Source organism: Hippichthys cyanospilos, chromosome 2 (assembly GCF_059441005.1).
Source record: "Hippichthys cyanospilos isolate Australia breed blue-spotted pipefish chromosome 2, RoL_Hcya_1.0, whole genome shotgun sequence".
NCBI classification, from domain to species: Eukaryota; Metazoa; Chordata; class Actinopteri; order Syngnathiformes; family Syngnathidae; genus Hippichthys; species Hippichthys cyanospilos.
The window spans coordinates 18,511,287-18,529,831 of record NC_142370.1 but is presented as its reverse complement, the minus strand read 5'-3'; the positions used below and the strand labels follow the sequence as shown (position 1 = coordinate 18,529,831).

General features: G+C 41.0%; 1 protein-coding gene across 5 annotated transcripts in view; it reads left to right on the top strand.

Moving 5' to 3' along the window:
- magi3a (membrane associated guanylate kinase, WW and PDZ domain containing 3a) overlaps positions 1-18,545 on the top strand; it is an 83,591-nt gene that overhangs the window by 61,757 nt on the left and 3,289 nt on the right. For 2 of the 5 annotated variants that reach the window (XM_088408834.1, XM_088408832.1), the window contains 15 exons: positions 2,088-2,145; positions 3,965-4,071; positions 5,492-5,695; positions 6,097-6,711; positions 9,392-9,423; positions 9,859-10,117; positions 11,231-11,325; positions 11,417-11,609; positions 12,254-12,466; positions 14,530-14,715; positions 14,820-14,913; positions 17,081-17,123; positions 17,229-17,366; positions 17,460-17,598; positions 17,832-17,904. In XM_088408834.1, the coding sequence (XP_088264960.1) occupies positions 2,088-2,145; positions 3,965-4,071; positions 5,492-5,695; positions 6,097-6,711; positions 9,392-9,423; positions 9,859-10,117; positions 11,231-11,325; positions 11,417-11,609; positions 12,254-12,466; positions 14,530-14,715; positions 14,820-14,913; positions 17,081-17,123; positions 17,229-17,366; positions 17,460-17,598; positions 17,832-17,884 (2,429 nt within the window). In that variant the 3' untranslated portion in view covers positions 17,885-17,904. Of the gene's footprint in view, positions 1-2,087; positions 2,146-3,964; positions 4,072-5,491; positions 5,696-6,096; positions 6,712-9,391; positions 9,424-9,858; positions 10,118-11,230; positions 11,326-11,416; positions 11,610-12,253; positions 12,467-14,529; positions 14,716-14,819; positions 14,914-17,080; positions 17,124-17,228; positions 17,367-17,459; positions 17,599-17,831; positions 17,926-18,545 lie in introns of all 5 variants that reach the window. The other 3 variants (XM_088408831.1, XM_088408830.1, XM_088408833.1) reach the window with 2 other exon arrangements.

Below are 18,545 nucleotides of genomic sequence, written 5' to 3'. Positions count from 1 at the left end.
GTTGACTTAGCAACTACATTTAAAGTGTATTTAGTTGCCTCTTGAGATTGCATGTAACCTTGAACCTTAATTGGACCCAGTCTTTTGTATTTTCAGCCCACACTATTCCCCTCTCCATCTTAATTTACGTTTTTTCCCCCAAGGTCCTACCTCGTTACGTGCGTAAAAAGAAAACATTTTTCTTCTGTTGAAACACATTGAACAAATTGAACCCTGGATTGCTCTAACCCCTAATAAAGAAAAACAACACTCTGTTGTATCAGAACTTACATCTGTTAGAGATGAGTCTATAGAGGCGCATCCTCGGGAATGACACCTGGCGTGACTCGGCAGCATTTAGTATAGTAGCTTCTTGCAAGTGTTTTCATTTTGCATTTGTGTTTGACTCTTTGCCCCATCCGAGAAACAGACGAACATCGCTTGCCGATTGCGGCTCTCCTTTGCCACTTCTTTTCTACTCTCTTATCAAATGGGTAAAAAAAGAAATGGATCCAAATTGTTGGGGTTCTTCGTTCAATCCAAAAAATGGTTGTTTCTACAAAACATTATTTCTTTGTGTTCACTTTACACGCTGTTTGAGTTGGAATAAATGAATTTGTTTATTTTTCATGCAAAACAACAATTTTGGGGAGCTTTTTTGTGGCTTATTGGATCCGAACCAACATTTTGGGTTAAGTGGAAAAAAAAGTCTGTTCCAAGATTTGGTTCTGAGCGGGTGTTATAAACTTTAAATTACTATCAACACAATTATTTTCCCTAAATCCCAATAATGATTATTGTATATCGCTGCTGACATGAATCACATTAATGGTTAATGTGATTTAGAGAAATAATCAGCACAATATTTTATAACTTTTTCTATTCAAATGTTTAAGATATTGATGCTCCTGTGTTAGTTACAGATCATTTTACATTTATCATTATTATTCGCTTTTTTCCAGGATTAAACATTTGTTTTCATCAAATGTTGAAAGTGGATTTGAATTGCTATTCTTTTGTTAATGTTAAAAAGGGTACTATTCTTGTTATACCATTATTATTTACCAGTTTCATTTTGCTTTAGTTAAAGCGACACTGTGTAAGATTTGTCTGTTATAGCTAGGACAATGGTAAATGCAGCACCTGCAGCACCTCCTGCTGTCCGTAATGAAAAACGGTCTAAATCTTACACAGTGTCCCTTTTAATGTTACACTAGATAGTTTATATATATATATATACACATACATGTATATGTTTTTTTTTTACAGTCAGCGTGGCGAGTGGGGGATTGGGGCTTTGCAAAATGTAATTGAGAAGCACTGAGCTAAATGAATTAGTCTAGAAGTTGGGGTAATTTGAATAGTTTGGTCAACCCGAAAACCTATGATGGGTGGGTCCCTTTTGGACCAAACAGTTTGTAGAGTATAAGGCAAGCCCATACCTCAATTGCTTTTTCTACTTGTGCGGTGGTTTAACTGAAGCCCACCCGACACACTTTGATCACATCACAAAGTAAAGAATGGACAAACTGTAACTTGCAATACTCGTAGGTTGGGCCACTTACTTGTTCGTGCACTACTGTGCCACATTGTACCGCGTTGTACGTGCTCACTCTCATTTGCATAGTGAATAATAGGGCAAATTAGGCACAGCCATCATTTATCACCTTCTATGGATTTTTAGGCTAGCCAATGGCTACTTTCTTAACTGAGGAAAGCAACGACGGCAAATGAAGAGTGGAGCTAGCCTCTTCTTCACAGGTGTATCTGCAACCCCTCAAGGCTTGTGGAGTAGATGCAGAGCGCTTATCAGAGCACCATCTAACGCATGGCAATTCCTCCAAGGAATCTCTTGCATCTCTTTGTAACACGGTCGCGAGAGCTTGAAATGATGCCCACGTACACACCTCCAGAAACAAAGACTATTATTTCGCCCACTGTAACAACTTTCTCTCTCCTGTCACTCCATACCTTATCTTTAATTTGAAAACACAGCAAATAAAACAAGCAATCTATCGTCAAGGTGTGCAGATTGCTGATTTTTAAGCACCACGTAGTCAATTAAGTCCTCCTCACTTGTGATTTTCTCTTATCTATCTTTCCCCTAGAGTTGCCCTATGGCTGGGAGAGGATCGACGATCCCCAGTATGGCACATACTACGTCGAGTGAGTAAACGTCCCCAGTTAGAGTGTTCGATGTGCTCAGATGGTGAAGCTGAAGATGGAGGGGGACACAATGTGTCATTAGTGACTGATGCTGAATAGACTCAATCAGCAGCTTCGATCTAAGCAGCATCCATGCCAAGGCACAAATAATGAGAAGATGCGGCCTGTGCTCCAGTTTCCCACAACCCCTCAAAGCAGCAAATACAACAGACGATTCAAGTGTTGGGGCCCTGCGTGGGAAACAAAGGGGAGATTCCTTTCTGATCAAGAGAACAAATAGGGCTCAATGTTTCATTTTGCTCCCATTACTGCGGACAAAGAGACGTAGGGGGAGGATCAGCGCCTGTGTTTATACAAGAGGGTCAACGAGAGGCTGCATCTGCCATGTCTCTGCCTATTTGTCTGGCCAAGTGTTTGACAATTCATGATTTTCCAAACATGAGTCACAGTGATGAGGGAATAATAATGATAATGATGCATTCATTTTATATCGCACTACTCTGGACACCCAAAGAGACTTTATTATTTATTTATTTATTTATTTATTTATTTATTTATTTATTTTTCATGCATTCACACATCCATACACCGGTGGTGGTAAACTATGTAATGTAGCCACAACGGCCCTGGGGCAGGCTGACTGAGGCGTTTGCTGCCACATTGCGCTTACAGGTAACTGGAGGAATGCAGGGTAAAGTGTCTTGCACAGGGACACAAACACAACGATGCGTGACTCGGAAAGAGCGGGATACGAGCAGCCAAACTTTCGGTTACTGGATGACCCGCTCTATCGCCTGAGCCACAGTTGCCCCAGTGGGAGAGAATACATATCCAACTGAGGATCTTTTTTTGCAGGGGGGCAAAGTCTTTGTATCAAGCACACACTGTAAAAACATTTGGATAAAAAAAAAAACTAAATTGGGTTTGAAAGGAAAGACCCAACTTTGGGGGATATTGATTTAACACAGAGTCAGGTCAAATGTACAATCAACACAGTAACACAATTCTGGGGGTTTACATGGGTCAATAGTTTCAATGTTCAATGTTTTGAGGTCAGTGTTTTGTGGGTTAACTTTTTGGGCTTTAATATATAAATCAAAACAGTGAGCCAGTCCCTATTTGACCCATTTATTCTTTTCATCCTTTTGAACACAACTGTTTTACAATACAGGCACAAACATCTTGGGTCTTTCATTTTAGTCAATGACACAAAAACATATCAATGGGCTGCTTTATAGTGCAGCTTCCACATGGACATTTTGACTTGTGTTTCAAGTCGCACCACTGTGCCAACACTCGGCTGATAACGCTCTCATAGGGTTTTTTTTGTTTTTTTTTAATGTAAGACTGTTATTCTGAGAATCCATGCGGTGAGTCAGCTGAGGCAGATAAATTTCATGAACACTCCCTTCAAAAAGTAGTAACTACCGATAAACACCAAATGTGGAGATTCAAATAATGCTATGGACCATGTTACCAACCTTGTCAACAAACAATCACAAAATAGCAAAACATGAAAATTGCATTTTATACTACACTTATTTGAAATTAAACTGACTTCTAAGAGAAGCTCCGTAAAGCGGCACAAATGTGAATATCAAAAGGTGAATTTAGTTTGAAATCCCTCCTTCCTGCCCTAAAAGCTAAAGGTTAGAGAGCTCAATGAAACGAGAAAAAAGTTATTGAAACTTTATAAAACAATTTAGTATTGTATGTAACATTATCAGCTACATTCTGCTTCGGTGAGGACAAATTGGATGAAACATTTCGCAATCATGCAAAGTAAACTCTGTGTAATAGTTTCTGTGGCCTCTTGCAGCCATATCAACCAGAAAACTCAGTTTGAAAATCCAGTCCTTGAAGCAAAGAGGAAGGTCAGCGTCGAGACGCCTTCTGCAGCATCCTCAACAACAGCCACACCCTCAGGTGAGCCTTTGGGTTAAAAAAAAAAAAATAGCAAAAATGCCGTTGATAGCTACATTTGCATGAAGTTGCCCTGGCATTTCTGTACTGTCACATCAAGGACTTACCCTGTGCATATCTCGCAAGTCCGCTGAGATGTTTTAGGTGTTGACAGGCTGCTTATAAACAGCTACTATCTGAAGCAATGCTTGTCAATTTGCATAATGGAGCTGAGCTGCACTGGTCGCCAAAACTCCTTTTGGCAGGTAGATATTAAATTCTGAGGGCCCAAAGGTTTCTTTTAAATCAGTAAAGTAATTTATTCTAACAAAATTGTATTTTCCACATCTCTATTACTTACATTATCTGTTCATCGTTTACTGCCTTTGACTGAACATCGCTATATGTTCCCTACACACGAGCGCTACTCTTTATTGATTAGTGTACACATGAAACACAAAGACAAAGACATAGCTGCTGTATATTCACGGCCACGGCCGAGCATCTCTGGAGTCTTGATGAAACGGCCTTTATTTATATGCTGCCAACCTTTGTTTCAATTCGCCATCTCCACCTTTACACCCTTGTTGATGAGAAAGAATAATAACCAGTGAGCTTGTGGATGTGTGTGAAGTGGCTTCTTTGCAGCGTTCTGACAGGACAGCCAATCTGACCTATCAGACAAAACTGAGAGCGTGAGAGAAGCCCTGCACTCTATCCTAATTATGGCACTGACAATCCTGTCTGACATTTTATATAATTACCTCACCCCGAGACGTGAGACGGTTCTTCACTGGCCCATAGCTTAATTATCACTGTGTAAACATGATTTGGGTCTACCTTACACATCCCGCTATCCTTTGGTGTTGGCCTATTCCTTCTCACTACTTCATCTTTGAATGTACTGAATGGAATACGTTTTTGAAATGATTTGCTGGGTTATTATTAGTATTAGTTCACCTGAGCTCACTCAATTGCGCGTAGTATACATGCACTTGTGGGATGACGTGTGGAATACACACACACACACATATATATATATATATATTTTTTTTTTTTTTCCCCTCCAATATCTGGTACACCTTGAGAGCACATGTGCTGCTCAGTGCTGAACGGAGTATCATCCGGTTAGCCAGATTGCTATGCCATTTTGTCTTTTTATTGGATTTTAAGCGCAGAGAATTGATCCTCACACGACAGTGTCACATAAAGGTGGGCTATTGGATGCATTATTTCCTGCAAGTTACACACTGTCAGATGTAATAGTCACATGACTACAGACGGATGCCAGTTTTTGAGCTTTTCACTTTCTTCAGACAACAGGAACATTGACACATCCCCAGAAGCAAATGTAACACAGATTTGATACGTTTTGAGAAGTTGCAAGAGGAAAATATTCATTCATAATTTCTGTAAATGGCTTTTCTCTTAAATTTGTCTCCAGCGACCGAGGAGCCTGTTCACGGAATGCGACGCTTCACACGAGACCCGGCTCAGCTACAGGGCTCCGTCTATCAGACGGCACTTCGAAAAAGCCCACAGGGTTTCGGATTCACTATTATCGGAGGAGACCGCCCAGATGAATTTCTTCAGGTCAAAAATGTCCTTCCTGATGGGCCTGCTGCCCATGACAAGAAAATTGCCTCTGGTAAGGGTCCCTATGAGACAAATGAGTTTCTACATGTACAATGAGAAGGGGCTAGTTGAAGACGGAAACTTTTTTAAGTACGTAGACTACTAAGTGAAGCCCATTATCTTCCCTTTTCCTTTCTGTTTCTTCTTGGTGGGCTTCTTTCCTGAAAACGGGGACTATAGACCTCGCTGCGATATGGAGAATCTAATCTTTGTTTCTCAGGAAATGATATTGATCGTGTGAGCAGGTTGAGACAAGTGTGTCGATCAGCAATTTGGCTGGCTCTCCACTCCTATTTGTCGACCTAGTTTACAACCCTGTGTACCTTATCTGTTTATATACTGTATGCCATCTCTTTTAGAGCTCTCTCCGCAATTCTCTACAAGCGTTGAACCCAGCATCATTTGTTCTTATAGGTGACGTGATAGTGGACATCAATAGAACTTGTGTGTTGGGGAAGACACACGCTGATGTGGTGCAGATGTTCCAGTCTATCCCCATCAACCAGTATGTTGACATGGTGCTGTGCCGTGGTTACCCGCTGCCCGAGGATTCTGGAAGTGGTGAGGATGCGCCCAAGGACATGTGCTCTTCTCCAGCTGCTTCCATGCCTCAAGACCCTCTAAGCAAGGTCCAGGAAGGAGGAACCCTCCCCAGGCAGACCGCTGCAGTACCACCCATGACTAATGGAGGGCGCCACCACCACCACCATCATCATCACCACCATCATCACCACCCTCCTCATGTTCACAACCAGGAGGGCCCAGATGCCACCCTTCTTCAGCCCGAGCTCATAAGCGTTCCTCTACTGAAAGGCCCTGGAGGTTTTGGCTTTGCCATTGCTGACTGTCCCCTGGGTCAAAAGGTGAAGATGATTCTAGACGCACAGTGGTGCCGCGGTTTGCTGAAGGGGGACGTCATCAAAGAGATTAACAGGCAGAATGTGCAGACGTTGAGTCACTCACAGGTGGTGGACATCCTCAAAGACTTGCCTGTAGGCAGTGAGGTCAACGTGCTGGTGCTCCGTGGAGGTGAGTTCGGGTGTTGACTGAAAAAGAAAAAAAAAAAACGATTAGCTTCCAGTTTTTCTTCCGACAATGTCATGAATTACACAAACACAAAGAGAATGATTATTAGACTGACAAAGCTCACCAAAGGTGTTTGATTCACAAATTGTTTACTGCAATTACCTACAATTGGTCTTCAAACATTCAGTCATGTGATTTTAAACTAATCGGTCTACTCTAGACTGTATGAAGCTGCCTTGCTGAGTGCATTCCTCAGAGTTGAGACGGCAACAAACAGATGAGCAATTGGCACGTGTCCAAATGAATCCACTTCAAATACAAGAATTTGAACAAATGTAAACTATTTGTTCACAAGAAAACTTGTTCTCCACTGCTATTGAATTAGTAGTGTTGTTTGTAGATGAGAGAAGTTAGCATCTACCCACCAATATAGCCATGTTGAATTATTAATTTAACCTGCGCAAACCTATCAATACGTTTGTTGACCATTAGATAAGTGAAAATAACCCAAACTGTGGAATTGGATAATATAAGCTATTTATGTCACGAGGAAATGTATAAATAGGGTTAGGCAAGTAAAGTATGAGGTCACCACCAAACAAAGGCTGTTGGTGTCTCTCTCTTCAATATCAAACATCACTATAAGTATAACAACGGGAAGAGGTGGTGCAAAAAAAAAAAAAAAAAAAAGATACAAGCCAAACAAAGCACAAATAAAGCACAGATCCATATTCCAACCTAAATGTTCATTATAAGTGAATGACAGTCTTTAATATGTACGGTATTTTCAGCCTATGATACTAATAAAAGAATATCATTTAAAAGATGTTTGACAGGGAAAGACACTTTCAATTTTTACACAGAAGGGTTGATGTGCCAGTTATAGAGGTTTGACGATGCACAAACAAGAGCCTCCCAGTATTGTGTAAAGCAATTTCACACTCCAACACTGCAACATCTGCAACACGACGTCAGCATCCCAAGCAGGGAGGACCTCGTGCTCAGTCATTTGGTTAGCGGAAGTGTGGTGGTGCAGAAAGTTGGCGCTTGTTGTGATTCATTTGAGGCTTCCAGAAGGTGGGGGTGCAGAGCCAGGCTCAGCGCTGGAGAATTTTTACCTTTCTGTTCAGATTAGGCTTCCATGAACGTGAAGAGCTCTGTCATTTTGGCTGTGCTACATTGTTGCCCAGAAAAGGAGTAGGCTCTCTGACCCTGACTTATTCTGGTTTGAACCTGATGCGCTCTAGTAAAGTCAGCAAATTAACTGGCCATGCTCCTAGCCTATAAAGTGTAAATTCAGCCGGCACGTGTAATGCGCATTTTTCCACGGATGCAATGTGACTTGATTCTTTGCATCAATGGTGAAGAAAGGTGTATATTTTTCATGCCATATGCAGTAGAAGTGATTCCCAACTGGTGGAAAGTACACACTGGAGGGTCACTCCACCTCAGATCAACCATAAAAATGGTATTGAGAGATCCAAAGCCTTCCAATTTCAGTGAAATTTGATGGACTATTCATACAATGGAAAAAAAAATCATGTTTCAGCTTGATGGTTGATGAAATTGCAAATTTTTCAAATTTCAGGACATTGGCATAAAGTATAGTAGTGATGGGGAAATGAATCCTCGCAATCCCCCATGGACCAGTTTTTGACTCCACTAGAACAGCGGTCCCCAACCACCGGTCCGCAAACCAGTTCCGGCCCGTGGATCAATTGGTATCGTGCCGCGTGGGCTGCGCCTGAAATAATGTTTTGGAAATGATTTAGTTTAACAGTTAATACGTGTGTGCTTGATCTTTTTTTTTTTTTTTGCCGCCGCTTCTGGCTGCTGTTGATATTACATACATAGTGAGAAGGATGATGTGGTTTTTAGAGCAGCCAGCAGCCGCAGCGGCTTCCTCCCACACTTCAAAAACATGCATGGCAGGTGTATTAGACATACTGGATTGTCCTTAGGTGTGATGGAGTGTGTAAATTGTTGTTTGTCTCTGTGCGCCCTGTGATTGGCCGGCAACCACTTCAGGGTGTCCCCTGCCCACAGCCCGAAGTTAGCTGGGATAGGCACCAGCAAGCCTATGAGCCTTGTGAGGATAAGTGGCTTTAGAAAATGGATGTTTCTGATTCTTCGATAATTTAGGATTAAAAAATATAGTTTTTTCTAAAACTGAGTCTGGACTTACTGTCGCTAGGAAATTTCAATGACAATACAGTATTTGGAAAGGGTTATCTACTATCTATCTACTGGTGTTTACTGTATTTCCTAAGCCACTGCTTTTATTGTGCGGCAGCAGAAAACTGCCTCCAACTGACAGCTTCAAATTGTGGCCCTCGGGCACCCATCACCCATAATGACCAAAGTTTCAGGCTGGTCAGTCAGGAGTTCAGAAATGTCCTGTTGATTTTTAAAATACCCGACATCTGGTCAGTGACATCCAATCAGTCATACAAGTAGGGTTATGTTCCTTGCCATTCCTGTGATATGCTCAGTTGTTTACCAATGCAAGGGGCAATAGTCACCCAGTACACATGGATTCTCCAAATCTGTCGTACGCCTTGTCGGCAATTTCACTTCCAGACTGTTTAGCAGTGAATTATTAACTCAACAGGTCTTTGGAAAACAGTGCACATGAACTGTAATCCCCAAAATAATGCCCTACCCTATTCCTTTCTGCTTCCAGGTCAGACTTCACCTGTGAAATCGCTGAAACCAGTAAGTTGAAGAACACGCGAATGTATCTTACTAGTCAGCCACTGATGATAAAATTTGCAGACGATTCAAGCATTTCAGAATGATAACGTAGTCACTACAAGGACCAGCTACCGCGTGTTGCGTTATACGCCTCGGCAGTACGAGCGTGCTTTTCCTGGCAAACAGAGATTTGAACATTATTGTGTGCTCAGCTGTTGAAGACGACATGCCTTATTCAACAGCTTGTTCCTGCATTGCTCCTCCGTGCTGCACTCTTAAAATAGCAACAGGCTCGCTAATACCGGTTTATTGATTCCTAGCAGAATACGTAGCTGCACTTGAAATGTAGCTACTGGGGCCTTCTACTGATGACACATTAGCTCATGTACTGTGTATTTTGGCAGTGAAATGCGTATTTGTTATTTAAAACATTCCTTTGTGGTTGTTCTGCTCCAGTGCACGACCCCAACATCTCAGCCTGCCCCTCAGCACGCACCTCAGGCTACATTTCAGCCCCCCCCTCACCAGACTCCTCATCACACCCACCCTACTCCTGTCATGCAGTTGCAGCGACCGGAGCTCGACAACAGCCTCGAGACGCTGGGTCATGCAGAGATGCCTCCGAATCCGCTCTCCAATGTCATGCGTTCGTCTTCTCCCAAACCAGACGCTTCAGAACTTTACATCAAGTCCAAGGCAATGTTGGATAGCCAGCGTACGTGTGGAACTTTTTTTGGGGGGTGGGGTCATGTGTCCAAATAAGAGTTTTCCTTTTTTGTCTCACTTTTTGCAATTGTCTTACTTACATCCACTGCGCTTCCACATTTTACTTCCATCATATGTAATTAGTGTTGTCCAGCGATAAATACCTTGTGCTACTGTGTCAGATCAACAGATTGATAAACAGCATAAAAGTGGCTTCAGTCAATTATGGATTTGAACAGATGGCCAAATAATCAATGAAAATAACAAGGATGTAAAACATTGTCCGCTTAACTGCGGCAGACTTGCTCAAATGCGATGTTTGGCAAAGAGGTTTGCAGTGGGTCGCCACATTAGCGTCTTTCCTGCTATCGTTAGCTGTGGCTGCAGTCGCAGCTGGATGCTTTACGTTTATGTGGTAGGCTAAATCTGAGCTGCTGCTGTGCTAATCAAACTACTTCTTACAAAGCATGCAATTTACCTTTTTTGAGATAAATGTATCATTTATTGGACCAACGCTTATCCATTCGCACGTCTTCCATCTGCTCAGGTTATGACAAGCACAATGACAGCAAATTGGTGTTCACCCCAGGGTCAGATTGACTTTTGTTTTCCAACCCATAAAAACTCAAGTTCAATAAGTCTGATGCATTACAAATGAATCTAATTGGTGTCTAGAAAGCAGTAAAAGGTTAGATATTAAAAATGAGTGACATTTAAAAAACAAAGCACTTTTAACTGTAATTAATTGATTGTGATGAATCTGTTGATCTGACAACCCGAAGAATGATCACCACTGCTCGTTTAGTTACTAATATATTGCATTAGGTTATTTGGCGTTAGAGCGCCACATCAAGTAATTTTCTACGTTTTACTTAGAGGGGTTCAAGGCCAATTTTGAGGGTTCAAATAAGTGCTGAGCTTTTCACAATGTTGTAATTTAACTGTTTAAATGGTTTTAAATGGAAATTCTAAATTGTCACCCACACATTCCACTTAGATCAAATAAATGGGTTAGGGGAATGCAAGGGTTGTTTTGCCAATTATGGTCGCTTAAAATCTTTTCGTTTCCGTCAGTTCTCTTGTCAGTTTTAATGCAGCTTTTAATGAGAATATTCCCCTGCAGCTGCAAATGCCAAGGACCTGGACGTTTTTATCAAGAGAAACCAAGAGTCAGGTTTTGGCTTCAGGGTCCTCGGAGGCGAGGGCCCAGAGCAGCCGGTAAGTGCGTGTGCAAGTGCATGTGTGTGTGTGCTTGCGGGGTATCTTTCACTTCTTTAAATTGTCTCGCGTTCCACTTTTATGTTCTTAGGTTTACATTGGTGCCATCGTCCCACTGGGTGCAGCTGAGAAGGACGGACGCCTTCGGGCAGGTGATGAGCTGCTTTGTATCGACGGCGTGCCGGTGAAAGGCAAATCGCACAAACAAGTACTGGAACTTATGACCAATGCTGCTCGAAACGGCCAGGTCATGCTCACGGTCCGTCGGAAACTAACGCATTCAGGTGAATCGACTGCCGATTTTGTCAAAAATAACCATGTACTTTTAATCGAGGTTAATGCTATCCGTTTGGTCTAAATTTTTCCCTCTGAAAACTCATTTGCTACTTGGGCTCCGCTGCACGTTTTGCAGCGTAAACCTTTCTCAATTGAAAAAGAAAAAATACTAACCCTGGAGACTTGTGTCATATCATACATTGACATCTTAATTGACTAGCTGTTACATAATCAGCGATTGAAAAGTTGTTTTTTAATGGCGCTGTATTGTTGTTATGTATGTGATGCTATGTAATGTGATGGCAATAAACTGTCGTGACGACAAGTCGAGCTGAAACTACAAAAAGCAACATCAAAATAATAGTTTAGTATTGCTATTGCATAGACGTCCATGGATTACTTGGTGTTTATTTTGAAGTTTACCTGACGTGTATACTTTGTAGTTTACCTTCACAGCATACCATTGTTGTGTGGTGTAGTTACACAGGAGCAGTCAGGAAGTAGATTTTTTTCTTTTTTTAAAGAAAATATATTTGGTGATGATTTGGTGTTGATTTTTTGTGTGAATCCATTTTTAAGCACACCTATAATAAGCCGCATAGAAAACGGTTGGCTGAACACGTTTTTAAGCATGTGTCTGCGTACGTGTCAGACGGCGGCGGCTGGGAGGAGGAGGGCAGGCAAGAGCAGCCCCTGCATGTGGCACCTACTCTCGTCAGCAGCTCTCCAACCACTCCCCGAGGGGAGCTTCTGAAGGCCGCCTATCCCTCTCGGCAGGAGTCCTTTGAAGTCACTCTGCATCGCAAAGACAACGAAGGCTTTGGCTTTGTCATCCTAACCTCAAAGAGCAAGCCTCCTCCTGGAGGTCAGACATGTATTATCATTTTTAATGCAAAAGCCAAAGAAAGTATGGTGTGACAAGTGGAGGATGGTTGTGCATAGCATGCTCCTCTTTCGATGTTTAATTGAGCTCAGATTATTTTGTCACCCAACTGCATCAATGTGGCTTCGAGTCAGTAAATAAAAAATGACTTTCAGTTCTACACTCGTTTTCAACTCTGCCATTGCTGCTGACGCTTCCGAATACAAAGTCCTTACCCAGCTGATATGTTGTTCAAACCCAAGATCCTAATAGATAAATTAGGTACAGACCAATATGTTTCATATTTCATGGCCAATACAGATTACGAATTACTTGTCACTGAGGCCCAAAAAATTATATATATATATATATATATATATATATATATATATATATATATACTGTATATATATATATATATATATATATATATATATATATATATATATATATATATATATATATATATATATATATATATATATATATATATATTTGAGGCCAATATTGATTTTCAGTTTGGGAAATAGTAATAATGATAATTATTATTATTGTTATTTTAAGGAACATTTTAAGGAATACAATTCCTAGCACATAATTGTTGAAATGCATTTAAGTTTGTTTGTTGAACAGCAGTGGTCTTTGCAAAATGTAGAAATACAAATACAGATTAGAAAATAACAAGTTTTGATTTAAAATTCAAACTAAAAGTTTATGGAGGAGGAGGAGTTTAAGGAAAGATTAGAAAGATTAAATTCAAACTTAGACAAGTGAATAACTCCCTATAGTTTTCAAAGGAAAACAGAAGGTGCTGAGTGCTCTCCCTGGCATAGCAGAATCTCATAATTAACAGAAAAGTCAAATAGGCAATTAATTCCCTGAAATTAACACTGTTCCAAATTGATCTTTCAACAAAAGGCTGATGTGATATTCTTCAAAATGCTGAAAATCGGTGTCAATAATCGCCCTGACCGCTTCGATCTATCTTTAACTCAATGCCAGGAACGTATTTTGACGTTTTTTTTAGGAGTTTGGGCATTTAATCAAGGACACTCAAAGGGATAGTGTGTAAGATTTGGACTGTTTTTCATTAAAAAGGAATAAATCTAATGATTGCAAATTTCATACTTGCATATGAATATGTTCTTAATGACCAATGGTATGTTTTATATAGAATTGTAGTTTTAGTTATCATGAAGTTATATTACATGGGGAGTGGCACTTCTCCAGAGGCGGTCATGTTTGTTATAGCTACAGACGATGGTAAATGCTGCACCCCCTGCTGTCCGTAATGAATCATTATAAATCTTACCCACTATCCCTTTAAGTATCGATTTAATATTTAAGTATCTGGAAATTAATGTTGTTAATGTACTTATGTATTGTTGTAGGATTTAAGTATCTGGGAATGAATGTCCGGACTCTTAAAAAAATGTCAAAATGTGTCCCTGGCATTGAATGAGTGCATGCATTTCTGTAAAAGAGAAATATTTCAGTTTTAAGTCAAAATATATGGCAAATATAATGATAAAGAAAGTAATGATAAATGTATTCTTGATGTATTGGTTGATTTTGTTTCACCGTATTCATCATTATATATTGACTTATGGCGAAGATCAAAACCTAAATAAAAAGCTCAACTAGCAAGTCATTTTTTTACAATAGCATAAATGTATCAAATATTACAAGAAGTGTTATTTTTACCTTACTGGACAGCCCATCGAATAATAAATCAGTAAAAAAAAAAAAAAAAAAGAATCATTCATGACACCTTTTCCACCCTGTAAAATCTTATCAAGGATCAATTTTGCTGTTGCTTTTTTAGGCATATACAATGTAGGATGTTTGAACTCGATGAAGAGTGACATGGTTCCTCCTACTGCTCGGAGCAAAATTTTCAATCAATTTCTGTCACATTTAAAAAAATGACAAACCCAGACAAGCATAATATCCAAATCGAAATGCAATTATGAACCTGTTGTTTTTCCAGCAACAACCCTAGAAATACTCAAATGACTATAATTTGATGGTCTTGCGTTTGCATAATTGTACTCCATGTCTTTTAGTTATACCTCACAAGATCGGACGCATCATCGAAGGCAGCCCGACTGACCGTTTGGGTCAACTGAAGGTGGGCGACCGAATCTCTGCTGTCAACGGTCAGTCCATCATGGAGCTGTCACACAACGACATTGTCCAGCTCATCAAGGAAGCCGGCACTTCGGTTACCCTCACTGTGGTACCCGAAGACGGTAGGTCAACATTTTTTTATTTTTATTTTTTTTTAATCACGCAACGATACGATGATCCTCAGCGCGTGTCATTTTGACCACGCGTGCGGCCTTTGCTCTTCCAGACAGCATGCCTCCTTCCACCACAAACTCTGCCATGCAGAGTCCGTCGGCGCATCCAAGAGCTGTTGGCCAGCAGCCACCCAGCTATGCTGTCAGGTACACTTAAACCGCTACAAGACCATCAAACGAGGATTGGAGACAAATGAATAACATGTCCAATCTTAGAGCAGCGGGCTGTTGGTGCTCACATACGGCAGGACAGAAACTCCCTTTCTGCCTCCGCTTGAATAATGGTGCATTAAAAAAAAAAAAAAGATTACAGAGCAGTCAATCCTCATTTTAATGCCGCAGCCTCAGTTCCTCACCAGCTCAGCATTCCAATTCTACCCTTTAAGTGCCACTGCAGAGTCATTGGACTGCGACCGCTTCATGTCGTTTTTGAGCACAGAAACGTCACACAGCTCTGAATTGTCTAACCGGCACATCTGTTTGGAGGATTCAGAGCAACTTTGTCATCACATGGTACAGGTGCAGTTAATGAAATGCCCAGGAGGCTCTGTCATCTTATTAAAGCTGTTTTTACGATTTGTCTTACTGATTCTATTACATAACGTCCTGGTAGGAATTCGCTTTCTAAAATGGTGTTATGGGACGCTCTGGTGGCAGTTTGTAGAACTACAACAGGAATATTTTAGGCGTTTGAAGAAAGATTTAAAACAAAACTATGTCTATGAATGCTGCTGACGTCATTTAATAAAAGCCTTTGTATACTGTGGAAAGTCATTAAAACGCAGGTGGATTTGAAATGCGTTGTAAAGAGGTACCTCTTGTAAAATTGCAGTACTGTATATACGTACCAGAGATGCAATGATTTAAATGAGAACTATTCAGTTATCAAATTAATTGATCATTTGTAACCAATTATATCAATTCACGACCGAGTCCAATTCCTTGGGTTTTTAGCCTCCCAACAGCAAATCTACCTGGTTTCCATTGTCTGGTTTCAGAATTATCATCTTGCTTTGCTCTTTTTACAGACCAAACCCGTAACTGGTCATTTGTCATTTTCTGCGCTGTCAATTTGAAATATGTCCTGTTCAAAGATTCAAAGAGATTTACTGTCACATGTATAGTACTATACCACTCAGCGAAATGCTTACTCTGTTCACTTCCCGAGCAGACTACAAATTAAATTAATTACATTTAATATTAGGGAAACAGTCCCTAGGTCGCGGTTGTTGAAGTCCCCCGCTCATGTTTGCTGATGTCCCTCCTCGGCAAACAACGTGCTCCTCCAGCTCGACCGCTCAGTCCGGTGCATCCCCGCCAACCAAAGTGAAAAACACAACACTCTCACGATGGATGCGAGTCTCAGCTCGTCGATCCCATTCCCGAGGTAGCGGACGCCAGTCAGCGGTGGACCGGGCGCCGGTGGCCCAGCAGCCCTAGCCTTCAGCCTAGCATGCAGGATCTTGGCTCTCCTTGGCTGCCGGCCGCAGGCCACCCACAGCTGGAGCCGCCGCATGGTTCAGGCGCAACAGAAGCCAAAGTCCACGAGGCCAAATGAAAGTCCGTGACAAACTTCACCGCTGATAGGAAGTGCTTCTCTGCTGTACAAAAAAAAAAGTCTGCGTCGGGAGAGAGTTGTTTTTATCCCGATCATGATTACTCGACAAAATAATTGATAATCGTAAGTTGCAGCCCTTGTCTTTGTACGATACAGGCCAAAGTTTTGGAAAACACCTACTCTTCAACTCAAAAATAATGATAGCCTTTCATTTTTCTTTAGTTAGTTGAGTGGGTCTTGCCATAATATGTTGTATAATATGTAATATTATGTTTGAACAGCTGTCCATAATATGAATTCTAACAGTTGTTGTGTATTAACCCGAGTTAACATAACTGATGGCCCCAGCCCCATTGATAAAGCAAGAAATTCCACCAATATACCCTGATAGGGCACATTGGTGAAGTGAAAACCATTTCGGGTAACAACCGCTTGATGCTCTTTGAGAATATGCCAAGAGTGTGCAAAGCCATAATCAGAGCAAAGGGTGGCCATTTTTAAGAAACTAGAACATAAAACATGTCTTCAGGTATTTCCCTTATTTTTTTGCTAGGCTCATAAATTGTTCATTCATAGTTTTAATGTGAATCTACAAAGTAAATAGTTGTGAAAATAAAGAAAACACATTGAAAGAGCGGTGTCCAAATGTTTGGCCTGGACTGTGTAGACATAATACAATTAGGGGTTCACTCTCGGGCTGCTCGGACTGTTGACTAAATGCTTATAAACATGGTGTTTATTTTTTTTCTTGAGCAGGAATGGCGACATGGGAACGCTCAACGCAGCAGGCTTCAAGCAGGTGAACGCATGTGTTCCTTTTTTTAACTCCTCCATTGTTATATAATTACCCAGCTGTTGTCTCCCAAATCCTAGCATTTGTTTGACTTGATTTTTTTGCAAAAAGGACTGTTTTGTGGTGGAGCTGGATCGAAGCCAGAAGGGTTTTGGCTTCAGTCTGAGGGGAGGTAAAGAATACAACATGGGCTTGTTCATCCTGCGCCTGGCTGAGGACGGGCCTGCACTTAAAGATGGGAGGATACATGTGAGTATTTGCAATTTGGATCAAACTGAAGGCAACATGCGCTCTAAGTTCTGTCATGACAAAAAACTTTCCACGCTTGAAACCGCTTTGCAGGTCGGCGATCAGATAGTTGAGATCAACGGCGAGGCCACCCAAGGCATCACGCACACTCGGGCCATCGAGTTAATCCAAGCGGGAGGCAGCAAAGTTCATCTGTTGCTCCGACCAGGCCAGGGTTTGGTTCCCGACCACAGTGAGTGATGCCAAGCCGTGCACATACAGTAGTAGATTGCTATTGTTTGAATATTGACCACATGCTGCCGCTGCTTCTTCTTGTCTTGCATGTGTTGCAAGATTTCTCTCTCGCCGCTCATATCTTGAGCTTGCAAGCTCTCTCATGCGCCTATATCTGACTTGCCTCTCTGTCTTTTTTTTCCCCATTGGCACGGCTGTCTGTCTGTTTCTATTTGTCTCTTCCTCCTATAGGTCTGAGCTCTTCTTCCACCCTGTGCTTCTACATGAAACCAGAGCAACACTAAAGGCCTCACTGCTTTTCTTGGTCTGTCCCTAAATAACCGCGGTAAAACATTGCGCTCCTCTCCTCCTTCCCAAGTGATCCATCTGCTGCCAGATTTCACTGTTGTTCTCTGTCCTTTTCCCTCACCCACCATCAAATTTATAGAGCAGTCGCCTTTGACATCACGCCTAATCAGGCTCTTTACTTGGATGGCTAAATCAAAGCAGTGAGTCCTAAAAGAACAAACAGACCTGCAGGGGTTAGAAGTTATTTTTGGTGGTTGCCACTGAACACAGAGATTTTAGGATTTTGTTTTACATCGAGACCTCTGCATTGTCAGAAACATGCTCTTTTAGTAGGGCTTGGGCAATAAGGCTAAAAGGAAAAAAAAATCTTGATTTGCATTCATTTATTTTTTTGTCAGTCATTCTGGACGATTACAATTTCAAACGGTTTTCACCACTAATAAACTCAACTCAAGCTGCAAAGATTAATTGACTACAAAGCTTTATCAAAAGCATTATCAAATTCATCATTTTTTATCATTGATTAATCATTTTAAACTGAGACTTATTTAAAATTGTCCATTTTTTTAGAATTTTAGTCCCTCACTAGGAAATCTCTTCAAATTTCTGTAATGCTTCATCCTGATTATCTTTGAGTTGAATCAAAACAGCAAATTA